Source organism: Somniosus microcephalus, chromosome 18, assembly GCF_052327205.1.
Source record: "Somniosus microcephalus isolate GS21.2 chromosome 18, FLI_Smic_1.0, whole genome shotgun sequence".
Lineage (NCBI taxonomy): Eukaryota > Metazoa > Chordata > Chondrichthyes > Squaliformes > Somniosidae > Somniosus > Somniosus microcephalus.
Window position 1 is genome coordinate 70252846 of NC_141004.1, and position 26443 is coordinate 70279288.

Genomic DNA, 26443 nt, shown 5'->3' on the forward strand with positions numbered 1-26443 from the left:
AGAGTGGAAATATGGTTTTGAGATAAAGGATCAGCCATGATCATATTGAATGGCGGAGCAGGCTCGAAGGGCTGAATGGCCGACTCCTGCTCCTATTTTTCTGTGTTTCTATATAGATTCTGTTGTTCCATATTTGGGTTGCGTGTGAAGAGACCATTTTGAGCTGTACAGCCCTGGGGTGAACTGCTCATCTGTCAGTAGAGCTGAGAGAAACTTCAGAGGCTCCATGTAAGAACATCACACAAGAAGCAATTGGCTGAAATGCAGTTTTATTTTGCTGTGTGTACTGGTACGAATGTGGTCAATATGCCCGATAACAGCATTGATTACAAAGATCAGCACCAATATCATTGACCAGATTTTCTATAAATGGCCACAAGTCCAGGAACATACTCTGGGCCCAGTTCAGTTTGCAGTGGAACCTTTTGCCAATCCTCAACCTTTCTCTTCACAACCTGGGTCCACAGCCCCTTGTCCTCCAGTTCTCCCATGGAAGTCAGAAGCTCCTGCATGTAATCACTGTCCCTTTCATCTTTTGTTGATAAACAGAGATATGCTCCTGGAAAATGGGAAAACACTGGTCAAATATATCCTCGTTTAGAAATTCCCAACATGTTATTGTTCAGACTAAATTTGCCCTCCTGTAAACATTGGTAGGAGGGACTGTAACCTGCGTTAAAAACCGTCAGGAAGCAAACAGCAGGGCAGCAGTTCAGACACTCACTGCAGATAGGTTGAATGCATCGACTGCTGAACCTGTCAATGGGTAGTGTAAAGCCTTTTATGAGATTACTTGGTGGGTTATTAGAGGTGATAGGTTGGGAAAAGAGAACGAAAAGGAAACAGGTTATTAGCTGGGCATGAAGCAGCTTTACAATACGTGGCACTCAGTGTTACACTCATCCTAAACCACATCCACTTCACGCTGGATGGTATTCAGAAACATAACAACAGGCTTCTGGAATTACTGCAAGGTTGTATAAGAGTGCTGGGGGGAGAAATTCAGTATCGCCCCGTTTGGGGCGCTATTATTGGCGGTGCGCAAAGTTTAGCGCCTGTCGCTAATTATCGCCTCCGACAGCAAACTTGGCTTTTATCGCCCCTGGAGGTGATTGGAGCGCTAAATCAGGCGCTACACAACTCTCTTAAGGTGCTAAGGCAGAGGAGCGAGGCGCTACCTCAGAGCGCTGGCGAAGCTCATGTGATGTCAGTCAGCAATGGAACACAGACACACTGGCGCCGGCCAATTCTTAAAGGGGAGTTCTGACGAATGGTCATCGACCTGAAACGTTAACTCTGTCTCTCTCTTCACAGATGCTGCTTGACCTGCTGAGTTTCTCCTGCATTTTCTGTTTTTATCTAAAAGGGGAGGGATGATCTTACTCTGCATCCACATCCTGCTCATTGCAGCCTTGAATCTCGGCCTGAATCTCAGCCTGGAGAGACGTGTACATCAAATCTGCTGGAAAGATCAATGGAGAGAACCAGGGAAAGAGCTCAGAGTGCAGACCCCACAGTCTCTTCTAAATCGATACAAGGAAGGGCAAATCAAAATCAACCTGCAAAGTGCTGCTCAGTACCCAAAACTCCTTCACACAGCGTTGAATCTCTCCAGAAGTCTCTCTCTCTCTCTCTCAGAATGCGTGGTGCAAAAATGTCACCGACAAAAAAAGGCAGGAAGCGGTCGCCTTTAAATAGCGCTCCCCCAGTCCCTTTCTGACGGCAGAACGCTCCCCTCAACCTGCCGTTGCTAGCGGCAGGCGGTAAGGCAGGGGGCGCCATTCAATTTCCGGTCCGGGGCGCTACCGGGGCCTTGCGCACTCGACTGACGTCACGATCTGCCGGCGCAGGAGATCGTGGCGGTATTGTTTAGCGCTGCCGCAAAATGTCTGGTCAATTTCGCGAGAGGCGCAGATATCACTGCGCCTGGGCGCTAGTTGTTTTGCGCCCCACTTAGCGCCCTCTTAAGGTGCTAACGGGAGGTGCAAACAACTGAATTTTTCCCCCTTGGTCTTTAATTTTTTGACCTTTTATATGAAGGAATCAGTCTAGATAGCTGGCTTATAGACTCAGTTGGTTAAAACAGCAGGTGGCTGAGCCACACATTCCAGAGGGTCCCAGTTTAAATTCCCAGTATATGTTGAGTTAGCTGAATATAGCCAAGATAGCAGTGAGGCGACTCCAGCTTATCGCAGTAGCTGTGGCTTAGGCTGGGTAGAGATGACAGCATTCCCATTCCTAATTGCTCCTCACTCAGTGACCCTGGCTAAGAATGCACTTAGGAAACATTGAGAATGCGAGAAATACAAAGGACTCATACATCCTGGTACTTCTAGAACATCCCAACTGAGGAGTGGTGCTGAACGAACATGGTTGCATCGATTTGCACCACCAGAATTCTGATTGGTCCCCTTGGCGGACAGGACCAGATTTCTGATTGGCCCCCTTGGAGGACTGGACACACCCAACAGTTTGTCTGGAATGTGAAATTGGATCCTGCCTGCTGGAGAGTAATCAAGACCTCTGCAATGTGTAATTTGATCCAGTCATTGTCACAGGCAGGCTCCAGAGCTCACAGTTCTAACACTACTGCTTTCAGAGAACTGACAGGGCTCACTCTCCCGAGTTCAGAGCACTCACGGTGCTTACACTGCTGAGTTCAGATAGGAAGGGGTGAGGCCATGAGGGATTTTAACATGAGGGTGAGAATTTAAAATCAAGGGGCTCTTTCCCCCTAATTTGTTTTGGGTGGGCAATCCTTTTAACGGGCTACGCGGCCCATTCAATTCCTGCATGCGTAAAATCTCCCATTCAAAAGCTGGTAAGTGGCCTGCGCGGGACCTCCAGACAGCGGCATGGCCACGCAGCTTAGCGGGATTGTTGTTGGTGGACTATGAGCCAATGTAGGTCAACAAGCACAGGTGTGATGGGTGAATGGAACTTGCTGCATGTTAGGATCTGTGTAGGAGGGTTTTGGATGAGCTCAAGTTCAATGAGGGTGGAAGGTGGAAGGCTGGCCAGGAGAACATTCGAATAGTCGTGACCGGCAATGTATTCTCATGCATATACTCTCTCGTTTAAAAAAATTATTTATTTCCCATCCCCGATTGCCCTTGAGAGGGTGGTCGTAAGCTGCCTTCTTGAACCGTTGCGGTGTGGGGGAGGAGAGGGAGAACGTGGTGCAGGTGTAAATGGGCTGGGGGTGGAAAACGTGATCCAGGCCTAACAGAGGGCGAGAGAACGTGACCCATCTACCAATCTGGATCACATTCTTGCTCTCATCCCCCCTCCTTTAGACCTGGATCACGTTCTTCCCCCCTCCCCACTGTCCTCACTGCGCTTTCTCCCAACAAGTTCCTGGCCTTCCCCACCCCAGTGAGTTCCTGACCTTCTCCCCTGCCCCGAGTTCCTGACCTTCTCTCCCCAATTTTCTGACCAATTTTCCCTGTGTTCCTGATCCTCTCTCCCCGAGTTTCTGACATTCTCCCCTCCCCCTGAGCTCCTGACCTACTCTCCCTGAATTCCTGAGATTCCCCCCTTCCCGAACTCCTGACCTTCTCCCCTTCCCCCCTGATTTCCTGACCTTCTCCCCCCGAGTTCCTAACTTTCTCCCCTCCCCCCAAGCTCTTGACTTTCTCTCCCTGAGTTCCTGACCTTTTCCCCTCCCCCCAAGCTCCTGGCCTTTTCTCCTGAAGTTCCTGACCTTCTCCCCTCCCCCCGAGTTCCTGACTTTCTCCCCTCCCCACTGTGATATCTTGGGACACAGCATATATATACAACTGCACAACATGGCTTCCGGTAAGAACTGTACTGCCCATGTGCTTTATTATTATGTATTTCAGTAGTCACCAGGTGGTGCTATTACACTTCTCCCTCCTTATTGAAGAAGTTAATCATAGCAAATAATCATTGTACATGACTTGCATGGTATTGTGGTGGTACCACCGGTTGTACCTTACATAAAGACACATAATTCCCTTTAACTTACCTTACTGTATGTTTAACTTACTTTTTGGGGCCGTTGCCCTTTTAACTTACCTGTTGGGGCCATTGCCCCTTTAAGACGCGCCCTAGCGCGCTGACGTCACGTCACGTATGACGTGACGTGCGTGCGGAGGCTGCCGGCCCGACTCGGCCTTCCAGGACGGCTGCCAGCACAGCCCGGCCAGCGTCTTCGGCCTCAACGGCCAGCCGACGGGAGCGACACGATCTTCCGCTCCCGCGGCAAGCACCGGCACAGCCCGGCCTCGCGACCTCGGCCTCAACGGCCCGCGACGCAACGACGCGCATCATGTGACGTCCTAAGCGCGGGAAACGCGAACACCGTGATGACGTCACAACACAAACGCGATGACAACATCACGCTCCCCACAGGACTGCGAACTGAGTCCTCGTGGAGTCTGTTGTATCCGTGTGATAATGGAGACACGGAATGCAGGAGTTGGTTTCACAGGTGTTTACTGAACAAAGTCTGGAGGTGAACTAACAGATACAAGACACTATACAGGCTTATATAGCCCGAGTGGCCATTACCGGCATTACAGTACACAGGGGGCTCTTAAAGGCACATACACCACAATTCCTCCCCTTTTAGACAACCAGTACATAACATTTTAAGTAATCATTAATTAACATGTTACAAGAACAATAATCTACACATTTGCTGCAGTTAATCAATTATAAGTCAGTCTCTCTGGAGGCTTCCTGACTCGGTCCGGATAACGCCTCGGTGGTGTAGTAGTTTTTGGTGGTGTAGTAGGTTCTTTTGGCAAGGTCGATTCGGCTTGAATGCCAGTGTCGGGTTCATCTGGTTCCAGTAACAGTATAGAGTTGTGGTGTAGGTTGTCCCTTTTCGGATGACTCTATGATCTGGTCAGCATGGCGCCTTATTATGTTTTCTCCAATGTCCACGGTATACATCAGCGGTCCAAGTCGTGTGCAAATAGTTCCAGGCTACCATTTCTCGGTACGGTAGTCCCGGGCCAAAACTTGTTGACCTAACTGGAAGGTTCTAGTTGGCCTTTCATTCATGCCTTGAAATTGCCGGTTCTCCACGTCCCTTCTGATGTTTGGCTTGATCAAATCCAGCCGGCACCTTAGTCTTCTATTGAAGAACATCATGGCGGGAGTTTGGTTTGTAACCACATGTGTTGCATTCCTGTATGCAAACAAGAAGTTATCTACCTTATGCTGTAGATTTATGTCTTCATTACCCATGGCCTTTATGGCCTTCTTGAAGGTCTGGACAAACCTTTCAGCCAATCCATTGGTGGCGGGATGGTATGGGGCGGACGTGTAGTGCTTAACCCCATTGTTTTTTAAGAACTTCCTGAATTCTTCGGACACAAATTGCGGTCCATTATCAGAACAGATCTGTTCAAGCAGCCCATTCCTGGCAAATATGGTCCTTAATACTGTGATGGTTTTTTCCGTGGTGGTGGAGGACATCTTTATTACCTCCGGCCACTTGGAGTGTGCATCAACCGCGATTAAGAACATTGAGTCCATAAATGGACCAGCAAAGTCGATGTGTACCCTTTGCCATGGAGATGAGGGCCACTCCCATGGATGTAGAGGGGCTTGTGGTGGGGTGTTTTGGACCTTCTGGCATCCTAGGCAGCTCTTGGTCATTTCTTCGATGTCTCCATCGATACCTGGCCACCACACAAACGCTCTGGCTAGGTTCTTCATTTTCACTCCACCCAGATGCCCCTCATGAAGCTCCTTTAGCACTTTATCCTGGAGTTTGGGTGGAATCACCACTCTGGATCCACACATCAAGGTTCCTCGGCACACTGACAGCTGTTCTCTTCTTTGCGAGAATGCTGGCAACAGTGGTTCGCCATGTGCTGGCCATCCCTTCACCGTTAAATCGTAGACTTGTGAGAGAGTCGGGTCATTTCTCGTTTCCTTTTCAATGGCAGAATTTGTTACTGGTAGACATTCCACTATGGTTGAGTGGAACATCTCCACTGGGTCCACTGTAGGTGCCTCTTCTACCGTTGGCAACGGTAGGCGCGATAAACCGTCAGCATTCCCATGCTGTTTTGATCCTTTGTATTCTATGTCATATTGGTGTGCCCCTAGGAAAAGGGACCACCTCTGTAGCCTTTGCGCTGTCATAATGGGAACGCCCTTTTTAGGGTTGAATATGGAGATGAGGGGTTGATGGTCAGTCAACAAGGTAAATTTTTGTCCGTGCAGGTAATGGTTGAATTTCTTCACTCCCCATACCAGGCTGAGTGCTTCCCTGTCGATCTGGGCATAGTTACGCTCAGCTGAGTTCAATGAGCATGACGCAAAAGCTATCGGCCGCTCCGAGCCATCAGGGAATCTATGCGATAATACCGCTCCTACGCCGTAAGGGGATGCATCGCATGCCAGTCTGATTGGCAGTGATGGGTTGTAATGAGCCAAAACTTCCTTGGACGTGATCAAGCCTTTGCATTTATGGAAGGCACGTTTACAGTCTTCGCTCCATTTCCAAATTACTCCCGTTTGTAGCAGTTCGTTAAGAGGGTGCAGAAGAGTTGACAAGTTCGGTAAAAATTTATGATAGTAATTTATCAATCCCAGGAACGACCTTAATTGTGAGACATTTTCAGGTGCTGGGGCTTTTATGACCGCTTCAATTTTTTCAGGTGACTTATGCAACCCTTCCTCGTTAATTATGTGGCCACAATATATTTGTTTCTGGAAAAATTCGCACTTGGGGCGATTTGCTCGTAGGCCCCGTTCTCTCAGCCTAGTGAGCACCTGCTCTAAATTGGCAAGGTGCTCGTTGTCGTTTTCTCCTGTTACAAGGATGTCGTCTAGGTAGCATTGAGTCCCCGGAATCCCTTGAAGGACTTGCTCCATAGCTCTTTGCCAGATAGCTGGAGCTGATGCTACTCCGAAAACCAGTCGATTGTACTGGTACAGGCCTTTGTGTGTATTTATCGTGAGATACTTTTTAGAGGCCTCTTCAACCTCCATCTGTAGATATGCCTGTGCCAAGTCAATTTTGGTGAAACGTTTCCTTCCGGTTAGTGAGGCGAAAATATCTTCTATCCTCGGAAGAGGATACTGTACAGTGTGAAGGACCGGGTTTACAGTCACCTTGAAGCCCCCACAGATGCAAATTTTTCTCTGTTCTTCAGATTTATCATTATTCAACGTTTTCTTCATGACCGGGACGATGGGTGTTGCCCACTCGCTCCAATCTATCTTGGATAATACGCCTGCCTTTTCCAAATTCTCCAGCTCTGCCTCGACTGCTGGATGAATTGCGTATGGCACCGGCCTTGCCTTAAAAAACTTGGGAATTGCCGCATCCTCCACTTTTATTGAGGCGGTGACGCCTTTCAAGGTTCCTAGTTCCTGTTGAAACACTTCCTTGGCGTTGGCCAAGATGTCTTTTAATCGTTCAGGTATGACGTCATCATCATTTTTTTTCTTACTGGTCACCATCAGTGCCTGAATGGAGTGCCAGTCTAAACGTATCTTCCTGATCCATTCACGTCCCAACAGCGGTGGACCACCATCTTGCAGAACGTATAAATACAACTTCTGTATTTCCTTGCCGTTGTATACAACAGGCACCCTTATTTTCCCTTTGGGGTATACTTTCTGCCCCGTATATGTTTTCAAGATAATGGATGTGTCTTTCAAAGGTATATGCGGAAATAGCCGCTCGTAATCCCGTCGACTTATGACGGTCAGAGCTGATCCTGTATCTAGCTCCATTTTAACTGGGGACCCCGCTATCGTGAGGGTAACACAAATGGTCTGGTAATCTTCTTTGGCAATTACATTATGTAATTTGAGACAGCTTAGTCTCTTGTTTCCGGAGTTGCTATCGCTCTTCTGGTCTTCAGAGCTACTGTCCGTCATCATTTGTACCTATCTGTACTTTTCCTTATTGATTTTTTTCCTGTCCGTGGATTTTTTGTTTCCAGATCGACATACACGTGCAATGTGTCCAATCTTTCCGCATTGCCTGCATGCTTTGTCCTTGAACCAGCAGTCCCTCTGGTCATGGGTGGATCTGCCACATCGATAACATCTCTCGAAACCCTGTGTCATTTCATGGGTGCCAAAGTCCTGTGGCTTTTGCTGTATCTCTGCAGCTCCTCTTGTGGCTGCTTCGTATGACACAGCCACACTGAAAGCCTTGTCCAGTGTCAAATCTTTCTCAGAAAGTAGCCTTTTCTGTGTTCCTTCACTTAGGAGACCACAGATGAATTTGTCTCGAAGAGAATCTGCCAGTCCTGCCCCGAATTGGCACTGCTTTGATAGCTTCCTTAATTCGGTGAGGTAATCAGCGTTTCTTTCATTCTTGTGCTGATTCCTCCTGAAGAATTTGAATTGTTCCGCTATCAGCAGCGGTGTTGGGTTTAAGTGCTCCTGTAGGGTATCAACAATCTCCTTAAAATTCTTGTCCTTCGGTTTGGCTGGAGTGATTAAGTTTCGTAACAGCCCGTATGTCCTTGCGCCCATTAGATTTAGAAGTACTGATGCCTTTTTATTATCCTCTATTTCATTTGCTGTGCAATATACCTCCACTCTTTCCACATATGTGGTCCAATCCTCTATATCGCTATCGAAAGCAGTAATATTGCCAGTCTTAGGCAACTTGAAAAAAAAATGGCACCTCCCGCGTTTTCCTTTCTTCCCCGCAGAAAAAAAATGGCACCTCCCGCGCTTTCCCGCCGCTGCCGCTGCTGACAACGCTGTTCTCCGTGGTTTTTATTTACATAGATATTTTTAATAGGTGGAGACTCGTTCCTGCCGGACTCTCTGGGACTTTTCCCTCCCTCTGCTTGGTCCGAACGCTGACCTGCTTTGCAGCGCCGGCCGTCTCCCGAGTGCTCCACCCTCTGTCTCTGTTTGCCTCCGCCTTCGCTGCTCGGCTCCGCTGCAGAGCCAGCCGATGGCGCCCCAGCCCACCGCCCAGGAAGGATTATTGCAGTACCTGCCACCAGCTCGGCTAGCTGGTGAAACCACAGTTTTTTTTCTTTCTTGTTTTTCTTTGACTTTCGTCTGAGCAATCGATTTCCTTGAGGTGCTGCCGAATTGCAGGTAAGTCCGTTTCCAATTCGTCGCCACTGTTGTATCCGTGTGTTAATGGAGACACGGAATGCAGGAGTTGGTTTCACAGGTGTTTACTGAACAAAGTCTGGAGGTGAACTAACAGATACAAGACACTATACAGGCTTATATAGCCCGAGTGGCCATTACCGGCATTACAGTACACAGGGAGCTCTTAAAGGCACATACACCACAGAGTCCCCGCTGGGACAAGACCTATACCACGGTGCTCCTACAGTCAGCCATCTTACCTGATGTAATTAGTCTGTTCCTGTAAATAAACAACTGGTTAATAGTTCGTCGAAGTCAAACTCTCTTATTTAGTGGCGATCTACACGAACCGCTGCAGTATACACAACTCTTGGTATATATTTCTCAAATGGAACCCATTTTGTGTTTCCAAATTCTACTCTAGAATTCTGTAACACACACAAAAGATATTAACTTATTTTCCATATTTCAGATTAAACTTAACCACTGCTTTTCTGTTTCGAAGAGGATACCTTCTTTCTTGAACAGAACTTTCAGATCTTGTTGTAGGACTTTGACTCATTCGAGGCTGAGCCTGAGGAGAATTTGGACTCTCTACACTTTCAGACTGTTTGTCTGCCTGACTCGGGCTCAGACATAAATTCGGACTTTGTCTTGGATTTGTTTCTGGTCCATCTGATGTCGGATTTGCTACTGGTACTCTACTTGTAACAAGACTATTTGACTTACCACATCTGCAGGTAAGATATGATCAATGTGAACAAACTTAACCTTTCCATGATCAAACACCTTGACCAGATAGGTAATCAGAAAATTTGCCAGTTTGTGGTCCAACGACAACTGATGATTCTTTGGATTTGGATCCAACATTTGTTTGATGAGGGCATGTTTGACAATTTGTACTGTGCGCTCTGCTGCACCATTTGAAGCAGGGTGGTACGGCAGAACTTTGGTATGTTTCACACCGTTTCTGCTCATGAACTGTGTGAGTTCTTCTGAACAAAATTGTGGCCCATTATCAGACACAATTTCTTCTGGGAGACCGTATGAAGAAAACAATCTTCGCAAATTGTCTAGTGTTTTGCTTTTTATTGTCCGCATCGGAAACACCTCTTACCCACTTTGAGTGACTATCTATCATTATGAACAATTGCTGTCCTTCTAGCTCAGCAAAATCTACATGTAACCTTTGCCACCCTCTGGGAGGCCATTTCCATGGCTGTAATGGTACTGATGGTGGTTTCTTGCTCACCGATTGACATGTTGTACACTGACTTATTATGTACTCTCTTTATCTAAACCTGGCCACCATAAGTAACTGCATGAAAAGCTCTTGGTCAAGCACATTCCCAGGTGCTGGTCATGAATATCTCCTATCAATTTAGACCTGAACCTATTTGGGAAAACCACTCTTGCTCCCCACATGATACAATCTTTATCCACTGACAATTCATTCCTATGAACGAAGTATGGATGGATAGTTTCCTCTGCTACCTGATTTGGCCATCCATTTGCTATGTAATCATACACCTTTGACATAATTGGGTCACGGTTGGTTGCCCTACCAATCTCTTCAGCTGTGACTGGCAGCTCATTAATGTATGAGAAATAGAACACTTCTTCCCTATTGGGTGTAACTTGTGATGGGGATGGCAACCTGGACATAGTGTCAGCATTACTGTGATCAGCTGATCATCTGTACTCAATGTCATACATATACGCTGACAAAATCAAAGCCCATCTCTGCATTCGGGCTGCAGCTAAGGTTGGAACTGGGGGCTTTGGATGGAGGATTTCTGTCAGGGGCTTATGGTCAGCAACTATGGTAAACTTCTGACCAAACAAGTATTTGTGAAACTTCTTGACCCCAAAAATCAATGACAAAGCATCCCTTTCGATCTGCACATAATTCCGTTCACTGGCACTGAGAGTGTGTGAAGCAAAAGCAATTGGTCTCTCCTCCCCACTATCTAGTACATGAGAGATCACTGCCCCAACTCCATATGGAGAGGCGTCACACGCTAGCTTGATCTCCTTAGATACATCATCGTGACCTAACATGGTACTCCATACTAACTGGCTTTTACACTCTTTGAATGCTGTGTCACATTCTTTTGACCACTTCCAAGGGACCTGTTTTCTCAACAGCTCATTCAGTGGATGTAACAATGTAGCCAAGTTTGGGAGGAACTTTCCGTAATAATTCAAAAGACCCAAAAATGATCGAAGTTCAGAGTCATTCTTGGGAGTGGGTGCATTTCTGATTGTATCCAGCTTTCCCTTGGTTGGATGTAAACCATCTTTGTCTACTCTGAGCCCTAAGTACTCCACTGAGTTTTGAAACAACTCACACTTGTGAGCTGTCACTCGTACTCTGTGCTTCTCTAGCCATTTGGGCACTTCATTCAACACCTCATCATGGATTTGCCTGTTTGATGCTTGTGGTAAACCACTGTTATTGTTACACTGTTGTTATCACCTACACAAGGTTACCTCTTGCCTCGCACGCTGTTATACCTAGGCATACCTCAGCTGACTCCGCCCATGGCTCCGCCTGCTTGCCCAGGTATAAAGGTGATTGCTTGGCTAGTATTCTTCCTTGCTGGAACCGATCACCCACGAGGGTGGGCTCTGTTATTTAGCCAATAAAAACCTATAGTTACTATCTTAACTCGTCGCTTTTCATGGAATGAATTGATAGGTATATCAATTTTATTGGCTAAATTTTGAAATGACTGACCAGCCCCAGCAGCCGACTTGGCTGCGAGCCCTCCGACCGCCATACCTGGATCTAAATCCACAGGCAGCGAATTCAGCCCTCGACTTCGATCACTGGCTGAGCTGCTTTGAATCCTACCTGGTAGCCTCCGGCGTGCCATCAGAAGCCGACAAACTAAGAGTTCTGACCGCCCAGGTGAGCCCTAAAGTATTTGCACTCATCCGGGACCTTACTACATACGAGGAGGCCCTCGACCTGCTAAAAGAGCAGTACCGGAGCCCAGTAAATTCAATGTATGCCAGACATCTCCTAAGATCTCGCTCGCAACAGCCAGGAGAGTCTGTAGATGAATTTTTACGGGCGCTACAAACACTCGGCAGGGACTGTGACTTTAAAGCTGTATCGGCTGCACAACACGCTGAAGGAAATATCCGTGATGCCTTCGTGAAAGGCCTTCGGTCCGACTACTCACGGCAAAGACTGCTTGAATCAAAGGACCTCAACTTGAAAGCAGCTACAGCCCTCGCTCACTCCCTGGAAGTGGCCCATCGGGACCTCGAGGTGTACTCCGGGTACAGTGCTGCGCGACCGTGGGACTCGGGCCCGACTCCGGCCGCAATACCCCTCGCACCGCCGCCCCTGGGACCTACTACGGCGTCGGTGTCCCGGAATCGATCGGGACCGCCACCCCCGGGACCTGCTGCGGCAGCGGAGCCCCGTGATTGGGCCGCCAGCTGCTATTTCTGTGGCCAGGCGAGACATCAAAGGGCGCGCTGCCCTGCAAGGAACACGACCTGCTCCGGCTGCAGAAAAAAAGGCCACTTCGCGAACACCTGCAGAGGGAAAGCCACAGACGCCAGCAGTGCCTCATGTGAGTTGTGGGGGCGGCCATCTTTGATCAAGGCCACAGACGCCAGCAGTGCCTCATGTGAGTTGTGGGGGTGGCCATCTTTGATCAAGGCCACAGATGCCAGCAGTGCCTCATGTGAGTCGTGGGGGCGGCCATCTTTGATCAAGGCCACAGACGCCAGCAGTGCCTCATGTGAGTCGTGGGGGTGGCCATCTTCTCCGCCATTTTGTTCGCTGCACTCGGCCGCCATGTTGTCTCCAGACCCAACCACCGCCTCACCTGCCGATGACAGCAGCACACTCAGCCATACACTGGCCTCCGTCACGCTTGACCAAGCTCTCCCGCATCATCTGTCCAGGTCCATGATGGACATCGAGGTAAACGGCCACGCCATGACCTGCCTGTTCGACAGCGGGAGCACGGAGAGTTTTATTCACCCAGACACGGTGTGCTGCTACTCCCTCACTGTCCGGCCAACGCGCCACCGGATCTCGATGGCATCGAAGTCCCATTCAACAGATGTCAGCGGCTACTGTGTGGTGACCCTGTCGGTTAGGGGCACGGAATATAAAAACTTTAAACTTCTTGTCCTGCCCCAGCTCTGCGCTGCCGTCCTACTAGGGCTAGATTTCCAATGCCACCTCCAAAGTGTCACCTTGGCATACGGTGGACCCCTCCCCCCACTCACAGTCTACAACCAGCAGTTTTTAAACTGCCCGCCGCATACCACCTGCGGCCTCTCCACTCTCAAAGTCGCGCCCCCCTCCTTGTTCGCTAACCTCACCCGCGACTGTAAACCCGTCGCTACTAAGAGCAGGTGGTACAGCGCCGGGGACAGAGCTTTTATTAGCTCTGAGGTGCAGCGTCTCCTGAAGGAGGGCATCATCGAGGGGAGCACCAGCCCCTGGCGTGCCCAGGTCGTAGTCGTTAAGACCGGCAATAAAAACCGCCTGGTCATCGACTACAGCCAAACCATAAACCGGTACACCCAGCTGGACGCATACCCCCTTCCCCGCATATCTGACATGGTCAACCAGATTGCACAGTACCGGGTATTCTCCACCATCGACCTTAAGTCGGCCTATCACCAACTCCCTATCCGCCCTGAGGACCGCCAGTATACCGCCTTCGAGGCGAATGGCCGCCTCTACCACTTCCTTAGGGTTCCCTTCGGCGTCACCAACGGGGTTTCGGTCTTCCAAAGGGAGATGGACCGGATGGTTGACCAGAACGCGCTGCAGGTCACGTTTCCTTATCTAGATAACGTCACCATCTGCGGCCACGACCAGCAGGACCACGATGTTAATCTGGAGAAATTCCTCCGTACGGCCCAACGGCTGAATCTCACTTACAATAAGGAGAAATGTATATTTAACACCTCGCGCCTTGCCATCCTCGGCTGCGTAGTAGAGAACGGAGTCATCGGCCCCGACCCCGAAAGAATGCGCCCCCTCATGGAGCTTCCCCTTCCCCACTGTCAAAAGGCACTGAAGAGAACCCTGGGGCTCTTCGCTCACTATGCCCAATGGGTGCCCAATTATGCGGACAAAGCCAGACCCCTCATGAAGTCCACCTCCTTTCCCCTGACAGCAGAAGCATGCGCAGCCTTCTCCCTCATAAAAGGAGACATTGCGAAGGCCACAATGCACGCAGTGGATGAGTCCATCCCTTTCCAAGTGGAGAGCGATGCATCCGACTTCGCCCTAGCTGCAACCCTTAACCAGGCGGGGAGACCTGTGGCCTTCTTCTCAAGGACCCTCCAGGGCCCTGAGATCCGACACTCTTCTGTCGAGAAGGAGGCCCAGGCGATTGTGGAAGCGGTACGACGCTGGAGGCATTACCTGGCAGGCAAACGATTTACCCTCCTCACCGACCAGCGTTCGGTTGCTTTTATGTTTAATAACAAACTGAGGGGCAAAATCAAGAACGACAAGATCTTGAGGTGGAGAATTGAGCTCTCCACCTACGAGTACGACATCTTGTACCGGCCTGGTAAACTCAACGAGCCCCCAGATGCTCTATCACGAGGTACATGCGCCAACGCGCAAGTTGATAGACTGCGGACCCTCCACAATGACCTCTGCCATCCTGGGGTCACTAGACTTTACCACTTTATTAAGGCCCGCAACCTTCCCTACTCCATCGAGGAGGTCAGGACCATGACCAGGAACTGCCAAGTCTGTGCCGAATGCAAACCGCATTTCTATAGGCCGGACAGAGCAAGCCTGATCAAGGCCACCCGCCCCTTCGAGCGCTTGAGCATCGATTTTAAGGGGCCCCTCCCGTCCTCTGACCGTAATGTGTACTTCCTCAACATTATTGATGAGTACTCCCGTTTTCCCTTTGCCATCCCCTGCCCAGACATGACCAGTACCACGGTCATCAAAAGACTGAACGACCTCTTCGCCTTGTTCGGGTTCCCGAACTATATACATAGCGACCGGGGCTCATCCTTCATGAGCGAGGAACTTCGCCAGTTCCTGCTCGCGAGAGGTATTGTTGCGAGCAGGACCACCAGCTACAACCCCCGGGGGAACGGCCAGGTGGAAAGAGAGAACGCGACAGTTTGGAAGGCCGTCCTCTTAGCCCTAAAGTCTAAGGGCCTCCCAACCTCTCGCTGGCAGGAAGTCCTCCCGGCAGCGCTCCATTCCATCCGCTCACTGCTTTGTACTGCCATTAACGCCACCCCTCATGAGCAAATGTTCGTTTTCCCCAGGAAGTCGACTACGGGAACCTCGCTACCAACATGGTTGACTTCTGCGGGGCCCGTCCTGCTGCGGAAGCACGTGAGGACCCATAAAACGGACCCCCGGGTCGAGAGGGTGAACCTCCTGCACGCCAACCCCCAGTATGCCTATGTGGAATACCCAGACGGGCGGGAGGACACAGTCTCCTTGCGAGACCTCGCACCCTCGGGCACCCCTGAGACACCACTGTTATCCCCCACCACTCCCCCAAATCCAGCTCCTGTAGGCGGCATGCCGGAACCCCAGGGGCCTTCGTCGACCACGCAGACACCAGCATTAACATCGGATACTGCACCACCGCCGCCGCTGCTGCGCCGGTCAGAAAGGCTTACGAGGCCTCCTGATAGACTGACATACACGAACTAGTAGTACACTTCACCCCGCCGGACTCAATTTTAAACAAGGGGTGAATGTGGTAAACCACTGTTATTGTTACACTGTTGTTATCACCTACACAAGGTTACCTCTTGCCTCGCACGCTGTTATACCTAGGCATACCTCAGCTGACTCCGCCCATGGCTCCGCCTGCTTGCCCAGGTATAAAGGTGATTGCTTGGCTAGTATTCTTCCTTGCTGGAACTGATCACCCACGAGGGTGGGCTCTGTTATTTAGCCAATAAAAACCTATAGTTACTATCTTAACTCGTCGCTTTTCATGGAATGAATTGATAGGTATATCAATGCTGTAATGAGTGTGTCATCCAAATAACACACTACCCCTCCAATCCCTTGCAAAATTTGGTTCCTCACCCCCTGGAACATGTCAAGGATGGAACACACTCCAAACGGTAACCTATTGAACTGATATAGGCCTCGGTGAGTATTTATAGTCAAGCATGACTTGAGCCTAGAAGTTCAGTTGCTTGCGCCAGCCGGTAGCGCCTTAGGAGGAGGAGATGTTGGGCGTTAGGCGGCTAGCGGCCAGGCGCAGCACGACCTGCGCCTCTCCCCAACTTCACTCAAGATTTAGCGGCGGCGCAAAGTCTTTGCGCGCGCTCAGCTGCGCGCGCAGATCCTGACGTCATTTCCTCGTGCAACGCCCTTTGTGCGCCCCAAACCGGAAATTCAGTGGCGACGCCCTATTGTGCGCCTGGCGCCCCTAGCGACTGGTAGAGGGGAACGGTTCTCAGTCGATGCGAGGCGCGGGGGGCGCAAATTAAAGGGCACTCCTCCTGCAGTAGAAAAGGCTGCCATTTTGCAGCACTCCTTCTTTTTGAGAGATGGATCTTTGCAGAGAGACAAAGGTAGAGAGCTTTCTGCTTTGGCTCAACACTCGGACAGGTACTTGTGGCTTCAGGCCACAGCTTTCCACTTGTATTTGCCTTCAGTGTCATATCATTGTTTGCAAACATATAATGGGGGCTGCAATGGGTGCAAACGCTGGCCTTCTCCATTGCATTCAAAGGGCTCACAGACGCCGTGAGAGAGTGGCAGTCCTGGCCAGACGGAGAGGGGGCAACAGGCATCGGGAAAGGAGGCCTTACCCACCCAGGGTATACCGCCAGCAGTTCTCCTATCTGAACATGTCTGACGAGCAGTGTGTTCGGAGGCTGCGATTCCGAAGGGCGGTGGTCACTGAGATCTGCCACCTGCTTGGCGGTGATCTGCAGCCACATCTGAGGAGCAGGACATCTCTGTCGGTGGCAGTGAAGGTGACGGTGGCTCTCAACTTCTATGCCACCGGCTCCTTCCAATCCGCTACTGGGGACATTTCCAACATCTCCCAGTTCGCCGTGCATTGCTGCATCCGCCAGGTGACCAATGCCCTTTTCAGAAGGAGACGTCAGTTCATCTCCTTCTCCATGGCCCTTGTCAAGCAGCAACAGCGTGCAATGGGCTTTGCAGCATTCGCGGGCTTCCCCATGGTGCAGGGCGCCATTGACTGCACACATGTGGCTTTGCGGGTGTAAAGTCTGTGGGTTGTGCAGTTAATAACGACACAGACTTCAGGAGTAACAAACAAACAGGACTTTACTATTCGAAGGCCAGGGCGAATCTGCCCAAGGAATCCTACCACAACGCTTATATACTGGTGTGGTCACTGTCAGTATTGCAGTATACAGAAGCCAAACAAGTAGTGCCACACCTAAAGTAGTTCTCTTAAAGGTGAATGGTTACATACAATAGTTTCCTTAAAGGTAGACGGGTACATACACTACAATCCTCCCTTTTTAGCTTACAACATACTGATTCCTTAGTAAACATGCATTATAACATATATACAGCTTATGTAAGACAGTTCATAGATTCAGTCTTTCTGGAGGTTTCCGGATTCTGTCCGGATAACGCCGCAGTGGTGTCGTCATTCCCGGCGGGCTAGTATGTGCTTCTGGCAAAGTCGATTCGGCTTGAAAAACAGTGTCAGGTTCATCTGATTCCAGTATTACCAGATCGGAAGTAGGTGTTCTGGGTATCTCAGTTTCAACATTACCCGGGTAAGGTGGTGAAGTCGGTTGCCCATTTGTGGCGGACCCTATGATCTGGTCCACATGGCGCCTTATTATATTGTCCCCAATGTCCACCGTATACATCAACGGCCCTAGCCTTTTTCCAATAGTTCCAGGCTGCCATTTCTCGGTACGGTAGTCCCGGGCCAAAACTCGTTGACCGATCTGGAAAGATCTAGTGGCCCTTTCATTCATGCCTTGGAATTGCCGGTTCTCTATGTCCCTTCTGACGTTTGGTTTGAGTAAATCCAGCCGGCATCTTAGGCGTCTATTAAAAAACATCATGGCGGGAGTTTGATTTGTGACCGCATGTGTTGCATTCCGGTAGGCCAACAAAAAGCTATCCACCTTATGTTGTAGATTTATGTCTTCATTACCCATGGCCTTTATGGCCTTCTTGAAGGTCTGGACAAACCTTTCAGCCAATCCATTGGAGGCGGGGTGGTATGGGGCTGACGTGTAGTGCTTAACCCCATTGCTCTTTAAGAATTTCTTGAATTCTTCGGACACAAATTGCGGTCCATTATCAGAACAGATCTGTTCCGGCAGGCCATTCCTAGCAAACATAGTCCTTAACACTGTGATGGTTTTTTCCGTGGTGGTGGTGGTCATCTTAATTACTTCCGGCCACTTGGAGTGGGCATCCACTGCTATTAGAAACATCGAGTCCATAAATGGACCAGCAAAGTCGATGTGTACTCTTTGCCAAGGAGGTGAGGGCCACTCCCATGGATGCAGAGGAGCCTGTGGTGGCGCGTTCTGAACCCTCTGACATCCTAGGCAGTTCTTAGTGATCTCTTCAATGTCTCCATCAATGCCTGGCCACCACACAAACGCTCTTGCTAGGTTCTTCATCTTCACTCCACCCAGATGTCCTTCGTGCAGCTCCTTTAGCACCTTCTTTTGGAGTTTGGGTGGAATCACCACTCTAGATCCACACATCAGGGTTCCTCGACACACTGACAGTTGTTCTTTCCTCTGTGAAAATGCTTGCAGTGTTGGTTCGCTCTGTGCTGGCCATCCCTCCACCGTTAAATCATAGACTCGTGAAAGAGTCGGGTCATTCCTTGTCTCATTCTCAATCATTGAGTTTGTTATCGGTAAACACTCCACTATGGATGAGTGGAACATCTCTACTGGGTCCACTGTACTCGCTTCTTCCACCATCGGTAATGGCAAGCGCGATAACCTATCAGCATTTCCATGCTGTTTGGACCTTTTGTATTCGATGCCATATTGGTGTGCCCCAAGTAACACGGACCACCTTTGTAACCTTTGTGCTGTCATGGTGGAAACGGCCTTGTTTGGGTTGAATATGGACACCAACGGCTGGTGGTCTGTCAGTAATGTGAACTTCTTACATTGCAGGTAATGATTGAATTTCTTCACGCCCCACACCAGACTGAGGGCCTCCCTATCTATTTGAGCATAATTTCGCTCTGCGGGGGTCAACGATCGGGACGCGAATGCCACTGGCCTTTCCGAGCCATTTGGTAGCCTGCGCGACAGTACTGCTCCAATTCCGTACGGGGAAGCATCACAAGCTAGACGAAGGGGTAACGTTGGGTTGAAATGAGCCAACACTTCTTCAGAGGTAATCAACTCCTTGCTTCTGCGAAAAGCCTTTCTACATTCCTCACTCCACTTCCATGGTGTATCTTTCCGCAACAGAGCATTCAGCGGATGCAGCACCGTGGATAAATTTGGCAGAAACTTGTGATAGTAATTAATCAACCCCAAGAATGATCTTAACTGTGATACGTTTCCTGGAGCGGGGGCCTTCACGACCGCTTCTATCTTTTCAGGTGACTTGTGCAGTCCCTCTCGGTCAATGACATGACCGCAGTATGAGATCCGTTTTTGGAAGAACTCACACTTCTTGCGATTAACCCGAAGGCCATACTCCTTCAACCTGGTGAGTACCAGTTTCAAATTTGTGAGGTGTTCTTCCTCGTCTTTTCCCGTGATCAGAATATCATCTAAGTAGCACTGCGTGCTTGGAATTCCTTGTAATACCTGCTCCATGGCCCTCTGCCAAATTGCTGGCGCCGAAGCTACCCCAAAGACCAGTCTATTATAGCGATACAAGCCTCTGTGTGTGTTGATGGTGAGGTACTGGCGTGACTCTTCCTCGACCTCCATCTGTAAATATGCCTGAGCCAGGTCTATCTTGGTGAAGTGCTTCCCTCCAGCCAACGAAGTAAAGATATCTTCAATCCGCGGAAGCGGGTATTGTACTGTGTGAAGCACCGGATTCACTGTGATCTTGAAATCTCCGCAGATACGGACCTTCCCCGGTCCCCCTGGCTTATTACTTGGTGAGGACTTCATGACGGGAACAATGGACGTGGCCCACTCACTCCAGTCCACTTTTGACAGGACCCCTGATCGTTCAAGTTCTTCCAGTTCTGCCTCCACAGCTGGTCGTATTGCGTAAGGTACCGATCTGGCCTTAAAAAACTTTGGGCTTGCATGTTCTGCAATCTTAACCTTTGCTTTAATTCCTCGCAGTGTTCCCAGTCCTTGCTGGAATACCTCTTTAGCTTCGTCCAATATTCTGGACAACCGTTCGGGTTTGACATCCTCTTTTCCGGAATCCACCGTCATGGTGTTTAGTGAATGCCAGTCCATCTTTATTTTTCGGATCCACTCCCGTCCCAGAAGTGGTGGACCTCCCTCAGGCAACACATACAGGTCCAACCGGTGGTGATCTTTATCCTTGTATCTCACCTTGGCTTCTATCTTTCCGATGGGGAATACTTTGTGCCCCGTGTATGTCTGCAGTACTAGTTCCGTATCCCGTAGTGGAATATGCTTGAATAACTTTTTATAGTCATGCTTATTCATGACCGTCAACGCCGATCCGGTGTCCACTTCCATTTTTACTTGGACTTTGGCAATCTGTAGCGTGATCCAGATAGTCTGTCGGTCAGCTTCATTACTCACATTGTGAATTCTTAGACTGTCCAGTCCTTTGCAGTTGGAGTGTGAGTCCAACTTCTGTTCCTTCAGACTCTTCCTAGTCACCTCTTGTACCTTTCTGTACCATTTTTGTGGTGACTCATTATTGTTGTACGTCGTTCCTGACCGGCATACCTTAGCCATGTGACCGAGCTTGCCACATTTCCTACATTCTTGTTTTTTAAACCAGCATTGGTTCTGGTCGTGTGTTGTCTTCCCACAACGATAGCATTTCGTTGTACCCGAAGTAATTTGTTGTACCCCGAGTGCCGCTGCCTTTAGCTGCATTTCCGCAGTTGCTTTCGCTGCGGCTTCGTTTGATGCTGCGATAAGGACAGCCTTATCCAGTGGAAGATCGTTCTCTTCGAGTAGTCGCTTTTGCGTCCCTTCCTTGGACAATCCGCATACGAACTTGTCTCGCAATGCCTCTGTCAGATTCCCTCCGAACTGGCAGTGTTTCGCTAGCCTACGCAGTTCGACCAAGTATTCCGCGCTGCTTTCGTCTTTCCGTTGCGTTCTTGCATAGAATTTGAATCGTTCAGCCAACATCAACGGTGCGGGGTTCAAGTGATCCTTCAGCACTGCTACAATATCATCGAAAGTCTGATCCGCCGGTTTAGCTGGTGAGAGAAGATGCTTCAACAACCCGAATGTTTTCGCACCCATTATGTTAAGTAAGGTTAAAGCTTTTTCATCCTTTGCTATTTTATTAGCCTTACAATGTATCTCAATACATTCCATGTACGTGGTCCAGTCTTCTATCTCAGAATTAAAATCGTTGATGTCCCCACGCTCCGGCATCTTCCTTTCCTTGGGAACAACACAAGAATTTCTTTAAATTATTATTTTTTTTTTCTAAGATGGCGGCTTTTCCCGCGAAAATGGCGGTTTCCCGCTCTTTCCTTCTCTCCCCGCCCCTTCAATGGCGGTTTCCCGCGTCTGTCGTCTTCTCCGCCTAATGGCGGCTTCCCGCGTTTCTTCCCTGGTGGGAGGGGTACGCTTTCCCCACAGCGGACAGGTTCAGCCGCTGGGCTGGCTCTCGCACAGTTCCCCTTACTCGGCTCTGTCTCTCTCTCCCCCGCCCGCTCGGCTCTACCGGCGCTGGGTACTCCCGTTGGCGGAGAACAGTTCAACCGCTGGACTGGCTCTCGCGCAGTCTCCCTTGGTCGACTCTGTTTCTCCCACACGCTCGGTTCCCAATCGCGCCTCCCAGCCCTCTCGCAGTCCGGTGCTTCTCTCCCCGGCTGCGGCTGAGTTTCTCTCTTCCCGCGCCTACGCTCCCGGTCGCAGCGCTTCGTGGCTTCGGTCACCGCCCGGCTTTTCCCGCCGGTCACGGTCTCTCACGAGCCATTGGACCCGACTTTTTGTCCGGCTCCTTTTGCCCCTCGACCGTGGTCGAGTGCCCAGCCCTTATCCTCCGGATATTCTTTACACTTTCCCTTACTCACAGTCTCCGTGGCCGCCTTGCTTCCTGCTGATCGGCTCACTCCGCACCGTGGCAGAAGGGACAGTCAGTGCCTGTTGCTGATGGAAGCTTTTGTTGCTAAAGTCTTCCTCCTTTCTATTGCTGCAGCCTTGTGTTTTCTCCCAGTAGAACGACGAGGGCGGTTGCCTCTCTTCGACGCTCTTTAGTTGCTTTGGTAGTCTTGCCGCAGGGTACGATCGGACTCGTCGCCACTGTAAAGTCTGTGGGTTGTGCAGTTAATAACGACACAGACTTCAGGAGTAACAAACAAACAGGACTTTACTATTCGAAGGTCAGGGCGAATCTGCCCAAGGAATCCTACCACAACGCTTATATACTGGTGTGGTCACTGTCAGTATTACAGTATACAGAAGCCAAACAAGTAGTGCCACACCTAAAGTAGTTCTCTTAAAGGTGAACGGTTACATACAATAGTTTCCTTAAAGGTAGACTGGTACATACACTACAGCGGGCACCTCTGGAGAATGCCGAGGATTACCGCAACTGGAAGGGCTACCATTCGCTCAACTTTCAGCTGGTGTGTGACCACAGGTAGCTCATCCTAGCTGTCAATGCCCGCTTTCCAGGCAGCAGCCACGATGCCTTCATCCTGCGCCAGACTTCTGTGGCAGACATGTTCCAGGCCCAGCCTCACCCACGAGGATGGCTTCTCGGGGACAAAGGCTATCCTTTGTGTACCTAGCTGATGACCCCGCTCCGTGCGCCCAGCACCCCTGCTGAAGAGGGATACAACGAGAGCCATCAAGCGACTAGGAACATCATCGAGCAAACAATCGGCGTCCTGAAGCAACGGTTCCGCTGTCTGGATCGTTCCGGTGGAGCCCTACAATATTCGCCGGAGCGAGTCTCCCATTTCGTGGTCGTGTGCTGCATGCTGCACAACCTGGCTATCCGCAGGACTCAGCCACTGCCACCAGAGATTGGAGGACCACCTGAGGAGGAGGAGGAGGAGGAGGAGGAGGAGGACCAGCACAGGAGGGAGGCAGAAAGTGCAAGGGCCGCCCGTCGGCGGCTTATTGAACGTCGGTTCTAGGCCCCCTCTCAGGGAACGGCTTGTGCCAATGTCACCAGATGAATGTAGCCGCTCCACAAGCCCTCAGCCGAGCAGGGCAACCAGGACTTGCAAAAAAAAGCATGCACAGTGCGATTTAAGAACATTTATTTCTTGGAAACCTCTGCCCTTCCCACATTACAAACTAATGGAGAGAAGCCCCCTCCAAAAACACAAAACGAACAGTCTCGGCCTTACAAAAAAAAGAAAGACACCAGTCTCGGCCTTACAAAACAAAGAAAGACACCAGTCTCGGCCTTACAAAAACACAACTGCACCAGTCTCGGCCTTTCAACAAACACAAAGCATTTGTGCAGACCTTCTACTTTTTGCCCTGCGAGGGTGATGCCTTTCGCATCCGTGACTGGCCCCTGCCCACCCTGCAGCTCCTCCTCAATGGGACCCCAGTGGCTGCAGCAAGGCTGGGGGAAGGCTGCTGAGGGTCAGTTGGCGAGATGGCAGATGCCCTTGGGGGTCGGCCTGCACCAGCTCTGGCCCTGGAGGGGCCGGCTGCTGACTGCTCCAACTCTGCTTGGGCGGCAGCAGTCTGTTCAGCGGCTGGTGGCAGCTGCAATGGCGGAGTGGCAGTGTCGGCTGCAGGAATGGTGCCAACCTGACAGATCGCAGGTACTCCCTGGTCACCTGAGACATTGGCACTCGCACGGGCCAGCACTGCAGCATGCGCAGCAAACAGCTGAAGAACAGACTGCTGGGCTGCTGCTGCGCGGCGAGTGCCCTGGCGATGCCTGGCCGATCCAGCGAGGGTGGCAGCAGTTAGTGCCCGTGTGGCCCTGGTCTGTGTCCGCATGACACCAGCCAGTGAATGAACGGCACGCCTGTGCTGCCGCGAAGTCCTGCAGACTCCTGGCCTGTGCTGCACTGAATTGTTCCAGACTCCTGGCCTGTGCTGCACTGAATAGTTCCAGACTCCTGGCCTGTGCTGCACTGAATTGTTGCAGACTCCTGGCCTGTGCTGCTCCGAATTCCTGCACACTCCTTGACAGAGACTCAATGGAGTCAGGCATCCTTGCCACTGCAGCCATGAGCTCATTGTGCCTGCGCTCAGCCTGGACGGCCATTTCCTCCAGGAGCCGCACCTCCTCTGCGCTGACTGTCGCAGGACTGGAGGCCGCACTCACCCTCTGGGGAGAAGTCCGCCGAGCTTCCCCACCCCTCCCGCGTTGCTGCAGGCCGCTGGGCCCCGGAGCTTCACTCTCCTCCGACCCTTCCCCCCGGCTCCCCTCCAGGGAAGACGTGTCCCCTTCATCGCCATGGGCTGGTGCGGCTGAGGGTGGCACTGATGGGCCGGCTTCCTCTTCCTCCTCCTCGAATTCGGAATCGCTGACAGTGGCAGCTTGAGGGCCCGCCTCCTCACCTGGCGATTCACCATCTGAAAGCAGGGAGGCACAAGAGTTGCTTTAGAGTGAGGACAGGGCGGCAGCGAGGGAGGCATGAGTGCTGCCATGCACTGCATTGGTTGGACAGTGGCAAAGGATGCTGATCTGAGGCGCAAGTGGAAAGAGAGAGGTCAAAAAGGTGATGCCCTTACCATTGGTGCCCAGAACAGGGTCGGCATCTCCACTGGCGACGGGGCCAATCAGCCGGCCTGCCATAATGCGCTCCACACGCTGGTCGAGGTCGGAGAGCTCTTTGACGTCAGGACGGCCTCCCCCGGTCTCACGTAGCTTCCTACGGTTGTGCACCACCTTGGCCTGCAAGAGAAAGGACGGCCTCTAAGTACAGTGTGAAGCCCTGATCTTGTCTGCACTGCCTCCCATGGTGGACTGGCCCTGACAGTGTGAAGCCCTGATCTTGTCTGCACTGCCTCCCATGGTGGACTAGCCCTGACAGTGTGAAGCCCTGATCTTGTCTGCACTGCCTCCCATGGTGGACTGGCCCTGACAGTGTGAAGCCCTGATCTTGTCTGCACTGCCTCCCATGGTGGACTGGCCCTGACAGTGTGAAGCTCTGATCTTGTCTGCACTGCCTCCCATGGTGGACTGGCCCTGACAGTGTGAAGCCCTGATCTTGGCTGCACTGCCTCCCATGGTGGACTGGCCCTGACAGTGTGAAGCCCTGATCTTGTCTGCACTGCCTCCCATGGTGGACTGGCCCTGACAGTGTGAAGCCCTGATCTTGTCTGCACTGCCTCCCATGGTGGACTGGCCCTGACAGTGTGAAGCCCTGATCTTGGCTGTACTGCCTCCCATGGTCGAATAGCTTGTACAGTGTGTAAAGTGCTGAATGTGCAAGTGATTTTCATGACAGTCCCATAGCTGCTGGATGAGGGCTGGCCATTAGGGCTTTCAGGTCCCTTTGCCCATAAACTGAGGTGCACATGCAGGGATGAGGAGGACACTGGAAAGGGTACTCACCCTGACAACCCGAGTGAGGTCGTTGAACTTTTTCCGGCATTGCACAGGAATCCTGGCAACCACGCTGTTGGAAGTCACCCTGTTTGAGACCTCCCTCCAGGCTTTCCGGTAGGCGCTGGGCAGCGGCCTCCTGCCACCTTCAGGGAACAGAACATGGCGCCTGCGCTCCACTCCGCCAACCAGCACCCTCAGGTCACCCTCGCTGAAGCGCTGCGCTCTCTCCCTGGCCTTCTCCATAGCCCTGGGCGTTGCACAGATGAAGCAGAAGTGGTCAGGCCTAGCTTGAGGGCTGCAGTGTGCAGGGCGTGGCAGGCAAACAAATCCACCCTCCCCCTTTAAGAGCTGACCGGCGCCAGAGTGTCTGCCGTCAATCAGCAACTCGCCGCACCTGCGCTGCGCCCGCCCTCGGGGGTATCGCCCCGGACCGCCGGCTTAGCGCCTAATGATAGTCGTGCATCGCCTGTTTTAGCGCAGCAGCCACCTCTTGGGGCGATGCGACTGAATATCGGCGAAGGTGGCGCGAACTTGCGCTGGGCGCAAACTTTAGCGGCCACCCGACTTTAGCACCCCGAACGTGGCTATACTGAATTTCTAGGCCTTGGACTCTTCATCTAACTCAAGTTGTAGGTAGGCGTTTGTTAGATCTAACTTCGAAAAGATCTGGCCACCTGCCGGCGTTGTGAACAAATCTTCCACATTTGGCAACGTATTGGGTAGATTATGCTCTAGAACCTGGTTTACAGTTAC

General features: G+C 51.0%; 1 protein-coding gene across 3 annotated transcripts in view; it reads right to left on the minus strand.

Annotated features, from left to right (window-relative positions):
• Positions 1-252: 252 nt before the first annotated feature.
• Positions 253-26443, minus strand: part of LOC147105365 (methyltransferase-like protein 27) — a 158789-nt gene continuing 132598 nt past the window's right edge. For all 3 annotated transcript variants that reach the window (XM_086011656.1, XM_086011658.1, XM_086011657.1), the window contains one exon: positions 253-559. In XM_086011656.1, the coding sequence (XP_085867782.1) occupies positions 348-559 (212 nt within the window). In that variant the 3' untranslated portion in view covers positions 253-347. The remainder of the gene's footprint in view (positions 560-26443) is intronic.